The following is a 6,000-nucleotide window of genomic DNA, read 5'->3' on the forward strand; positions in this document are numbered from 1 at the left end:
CCTTTATTTTTTCATGGGTTTTTTTTTTGGTCTGTGTTTTCTTTCACAACGTGATTAATACAGAAATATGTTTTGCATAATACACATGTATATCCTATATCCAACAGGGAGCGGGGAGGGAAGGGAGGGCAGGTGAGAATTTGGGGACTCAAAATTCTAAAAAGAATTTTTTTAATTATTTTTATGTGCAACTGGGAAAAAAATATAATTTTTTTTAAAGTTTTGATATTTAGGCTTTGGGCCCACCAGGTGTGGGTGCCTATAGAGTTCTTATTTCCTCTTAATAGTGGTGAAGTAAGGGGTGGGAATAGGCTAGAGTAGTCCACTGGAGCTAGCTCCTATTACTGGAAGGCTAATTGTTAAATCTTCAATGTAAGCATTTACACCTCAAAAATTGGCAAAGGCTACAAATTAGGGCTTAATTTATTGTTTTATTGATTTTTAGACTTAAGGAAGTGATGGAGAAAATGTCAAAAAGGGACATTAAACTTAAAAGTTTGCTCCACATACATTTTTCCCTCAGAGAGCCAGTTGTTAAACATTTACCAGCACACAGCTAAGCAAGGGATCTACCAAACCACCAAAACTCTCAGGATGGAGAAGGCAGACAAAGCAAGGCAACTAGCATTTATTAAGCGCTGACACTGTGCTAAGCATTAAAACAGCAATTTAAATATTCCGCACCAGACAAAAACAGGGACATCTTTCCTTACCTGGTGTGAGGAGGCCAAGAGCAAGAGGTACAAACATAATCAGTTCAAGGCGCCTCATCTGTGAAAAGTATGGAGAAAGAATCCTGTCAGTAATGCTGGAGGTCCACTATAAGAGTATATGGTAGAATGTTCTATCACTGGCAGGGTTTGGGGTAAGGGGAGCAAGAGTCCTGGTTCTCCTCCATCTCTTCCTCCTCCTCCTCCTCCTCCTTCCTTCCTTCTTCCCTTCCCAAAGGACATCTGTTATTTGTCTTAAGCTCAAGTCCCATCACAGCCCTAAATATGAGAGACAGCTGTAGTTGGTGGAAGGACCATTGGACTGGGAGCAAGGTGGTCTGGCTTCAGCTCCTGATTCCATCACACACTAGCAGGATGGCCATGGGCAAGCCATGGAACTACTCTGAGCTCATCTGTCAAAGGAGGATACGAATAATTATGCCACCTAGTTCAGTGGCTGCTGTAAACTATAATGTGCTAGAAGAATGAGATGTTCAGGCATGATAAGGGCTAGGTAGCGCAGTGGATAAAGTACTAAGCTTGGAAACAGGAAGACTCCTCTTCATGAGTTCAAATCCAGCTTCAGACACTTATTAGCTGTGTGACCCTGGGCAAGTCACTTAACCTTGTTTGCCTCAGCATCCCCATATGTTAAGTGAGCTGGAGAAGGAAATGGCAAAACACTCCAGTATCTTTGCCAAGAAAATCCCAAATGGTCACATGACCCAACAACGACAAGAGCTCAGGATCCCTGAATCCATTCTCCAAAAACCCAAATCAGTGAAAAATATCTTCCCTGCTTTCTTTCCCATGTTAATTTCTTCTGATTCTTATTATACTTCAGATTATAGAATCATAGGCTTAGAATTGGGAAGAACCTCCTAAGTCACCTAGTCCAACCCCCTAAATTTATGGATGAAGAAACAAGCTGAGTCAGAATCAATAAACATTTATTAAGCACCTACTATGTGTCAGATGCCCTGTGCTAAGAGCTAGGGATTCAAAGAAAGGCATAAGACAGTGCCTGTCCTCAAGAAGCTCCCAATACATAAAAAGAAGCTGAAAAGGGCGAAGGGGAAAAGGAGGTTACCCCATGCAGGGGCATGATGAAGTGCAGCAAAGGAGGGAAATGATCTGAGGGAGGTGAGAATTTCAGTCCTGACTTCATCTTGCAGAATGGTGAGTTTCTGGAAATCACCAAGTCCAAAAAAGCAGCCTGATGGGAGAGAAATGAATTCCCTGAAAGGATCAGGTCTCCACTGCCAACTCAGGCAAGTTAAGTGACTTGCCCAAGGTTACATGGGTTGTCCTATGATCACCAGCAGAATGAGCCTAAAAAATGTTAGAAGGGCAGTCATTTTTTCTCAAGAGCCTCAAACTGTGGACCATAAGTTTCTGGTATGATAGTGATGGGTAGTAGTGGTGTTGTTCTGTTGTTTCAGTCCTTTCTGATCTCTTTTTTGGGGGTTTTCTTGGCAAAGATACCAGACTAGTTTGCCATTTCCTTCTCCAGCTCATTTTACAGATGAGGAAACTGAGGCAAACAGGGTTAAGTGACTTGCCCAGGGTCACACAGCTAATAAGTGTCTGAGGACATATTTGAACTCATGAAGAGGAGTCTTCCTGACTCCAAGCCCGGTGTTCTATCTGCTGTGCCCCTCAGTTGCCCCCAGTGATGAGCACTCCTTATTAAAATGCGCTACGATGTTTTAGAATCATAGCCTTTTAAGGAGGGAAAGGAACACACATTTATATAACACCTAACTATGCTAGGTGCTTTACAAATATTGCTTCATTTGATCCTTCCAACGACCCTGTGAGGAAGGTGCCTGGGGTTACACAGCTAGCAAGTATATGAGGCCAGATTTGAATTCCCATCTTGCTAACTCCAGGCTGGGCTTTCCTCTACCTACTGCACCACCTAGATGACCCTACTATCCACCACTTCTCCAGTCAGCTAAGCACATACCCACATTGGCCTAATTATGGGTTGCCCTCAGATATTGGTGAAACCACTAAAATGTGATATTTCTAATAGGGAAAAAGATATAGGTATACGCTGGGAGAAAAAAACGAAACTTATTATATAGTTCTGTTTAAGTTTTACACCAGCCAGGTTTACTTTGGAGGGACAACAAAGTTGAGTAGGCCTTATTTTTGAACTAAGATAGTAATTGATATTCATCAACCACATACAGGCCATAGGGGAAACACCTGACTGCCCTCTAGAGATGGTCCTACCCAGGAGAGCTACAAGCAAAAGAAAAATAGAGAAGCGTGAGATTTACATACAGAAGGGACTTGGGAGATCATCTACTCAAAGACCCTCATCTTAGACAAGAGGAAACTGAGGCCTGTTCTTAGTGAGCTGCCGCTCCAAAATTTCTGCTCATGAACCAACTAGCCTGGACCGTGCTAGGAAATGCTAATTCATTTTAATGTGAGTTTGTGTCAAGTAGTTTGCATCATGTAATACTTTTTAAAGAACTATCCTCACCGCAATCCATTGATGTAAAATTCATCTTATAGGAAAAGAAACAGAGACCTGGGAAGGTTGAACGATTTTCCCAGGTTCAAACCAGATTCCCTGATTTGAGCTATAACTCAAACCTGGATCCGAGGGAAACCTGCTGCAAAATCCAGAGTCATAGAATGGATGCCAAAAGCCAACGTCCAAGACTTCTGAGTCATCGGCAGTTTGGGATTGTTCACTGCCAGAGGGAAGCAGCTGTGTTACAGAAAGAGGAGGCTATGTGGTACAGTCAATCAGTCAGTCAACAAACATATTCTAAGCACCTACTATGCGCTGAGCACTGCACTAAGGGCTGGAGATACAAAGAAAGGTAAATTGTCTCTGCCCTCAAGGAGCTCACAATCTAATGGGGAGATGACATTGAAGCAGCTTTGTACAAACAAGAGATGTGCAGGATAAATAAGAAATAATCAACAGAGGGAAGGTGCTAGAATTGTGGGGGACTGGGAATGGCTTCCTATAGAAAGTGGTATTTAGTTGGGACTTGAAGGAAGCCAGGGAAGCCAGGAGGTGGAGAGGAGGAGGGACAGCATTCCAGGCATGGGAGACATCCAGAGAAAGTGCCCAGAATGCAGAGGTGGAGAGTCTTACTCGAGGAATAGCAAGGAGACCATCAATGTCTCTAAGAGGATGTTGGGGGAGGGGTGCAAGAAGGGGGAAGGGGGAAGAAGACTAGAAAGGTAAGAGAGGGTTAGGTTATAAAGGGCTTTGAAAGCAAAACAGAGGATTTTATATTTGATTCTGGAGGCGATAGGGAGCCACTCAAGTTTATAGAGGGAGGGAGGTGGGCAACATGATCTGACCTAAGCTTTGGCGGCTGCAGTGGAAAGAATGCTGGATTTTAAGTCACGGGACCCGAGTTCAAATCTGCCTCCACTATTTCTTGCTTGTGTAATCTTGAACAAGCCATTTTAGTTCAATAGCCTTAATTGCCTCATCTGTAAAATAAGGAGGATCTCCCCAGAGATGGATGACCTCTGAGATCCTTTCCAGCTCCATGAGCCTGTGATTTGAAATACTGGACTTCCAATCCAGACTCAGCTGCACTCGCTGCAAGACTTTGAGCAAGTCATTCGCATCGACATAACATTGATTAGATAGCTCACTTAATCTCCGTGGGCCTCAGTCTCTCCATCTGTAAAATGGAGACCATACTGCCTGTAGTAACTATCCCACGGGGGTGTTGTCAGAATCAAGTGAGATCATGGATGCAAAGCACATGATAAACCATAAAGCACCATATAAATGTGAACTTCATTGCTTGGGTTATTTCCACCACTGCACCCTATAGGTTGCCCAGATAAACAAGAACAAGAATCCTTTCCATCAGGGCACTTCTAAATCTTATCCCATCTTCCCTCCCTTCTCCCTCCTCCCCTTGTTGAGCCTCCTCCACTCCCCTCTGGCTCATGCTGAGCAGTGAGATTTTCTCCAAACAAACTGTTACCTTACCCTGATGGGTCTCTGAGGCCCTCTGGAAAACAGCCTCCAAAATGGTTGACGAATGTCCTCAGGGATCCATGCTTCCCAGGTTTGGGGGTGGCTAGATCAGAACTCTTTTGACTCTGAAATGCCTGGTTATTAAGCAGCCCAAGAGCCTAGGTCTTTATGCAAAGGGACATAAAGTCAAAGCGTTGACGTCAGTCAGAGCATCCCCCACCCCCATCCACAATAGCCAACCTGCTTCTAGGGGGAATTGGCCTCAACTTAATTGCCAGAAGAAAAAAAACCCAAACAATGGAAGGAAATGGTATTAGACACCCCACAGTGCTGATAAGACTTTGAAGAATTTGGTAGGAACCCTCATTGGCAAGGCTCTTAATGAGCTGAACTTGGCCTCTCCATCCTTTTTGCCTCCTGAAAGAACTCTTAGGAGGAAAAAGTAAAAAAAGCAGGCAATGGCCAGGCAGAACCAGGCAGCAGATCAATGCCTCTGTTCATCTGGCTGCTGGCCATAGTAGAGCTCTGAGTCCAGTGGGAAAGAAAACACAGAGACCAGAGCCAATTTGGCAGCTGTGTTCTGGGGAAGTGGCTCCCTGACCTCTCCACCCCACCTCCTCCACCCCTCCACCACACGTCCCAATCACCAGAAATTTGTGTATCGTTTGTGAGGCTTTTCTGGAAATGGAACTCAGCAAAATGATGAGAAGCCATATGGTACAGTGGAAAGAGTGTTAGATTTGAAGTCAGAGACCTGCATTCAAATCTTGATTCTATGGCTTACAAATTGTGTTAAGTAAAGATAATCCAGCCGGATGAAATTCGCCATTTCTCTTCAGCACTGTCCATCTTCCCTCTTAGCCCCATGTGTCTACTCCTTCCCTTCTGACCCTCTTCTTACTTTCAAACCTATACTCTAATTCCCTTGGTGGCTCAGCATCAGTGGAACATATCCCCGATTACGAGGGGCCAACCAATAAGGCTGAGGAGCCTTCGTGTAATTTCTAGCTTGAAGAGACTTTTAAAGATCATCGAGTCCAATCCTTTCATTTTATAGATAGGAAACTTGGGGCCAAGAGAAGTAAACTGATTTACTTGAGGTTACACAGCTAGTCAGTGGTAAATCATACCTTTAGTTGTTCAGTTGTTTCCATGGTTCTGTCCAACTTCTTCTATTCAAACCCATTTAGGGTTTTCTTGGCAAAGATACCACAGTGGTTTGCCATTTCCTTCTCCAGCTCATTTTACAACTGAGGAAACTGAGGCAAACAGGGACAAGTGACTTACCCAGCTAGTAAGTGTCTGAGGCAGATTTGA

The 6,000-nt window shown here is 43.9% G+C and overlaps 1 protein-coding gene across 1 annotated transcript in view; it reads right to left on the reverse strand.

Moving 5' to 3' along the window:
* Nucleotides 1-4,768, reverse strand: part of VWF (von Willebrand factor) — a 200,989-nt gene extending 196,221 nt beyond the window's left edge. The window contains exons 1-2 of the mRNA XM_036759070.1: nucleotides 4,696-4,768; nucleotides 714-771 (exon numbers count right to left, since the gene is read on the reverse strand). Of these exons, the coding sequence (XP_036614965.1) occupies nucleotides 714-771 (58 nt within the window). The 5' untranslated portion in view covers nucleotides 4,696-4,768. The remainder of the gene's footprint in view (nucleotides 1-713; nucleotides 772-4,695) is intronic.
* Between the last annotated feature and the right edge of the window lie 1,232 nt (nucleotides 4,769-6,000).

The sequence above is a fragment of the Trichosurus vulpecula genome, chromosome 5, assembly GCF_011100635.1.
Source record: "Trichosurus vulpecula isolate mTriVul1 chromosome 5, mTriVul1.pri, whole genome shotgun sequence".
NCBI classification, from domain to species: domain Eukaryota; kingdom Metazoa; phylum Chordata; class Mammalia; order Diprotodontia; family Phalangeridae; genus Trichosurus; species Trichosurus vulpecula.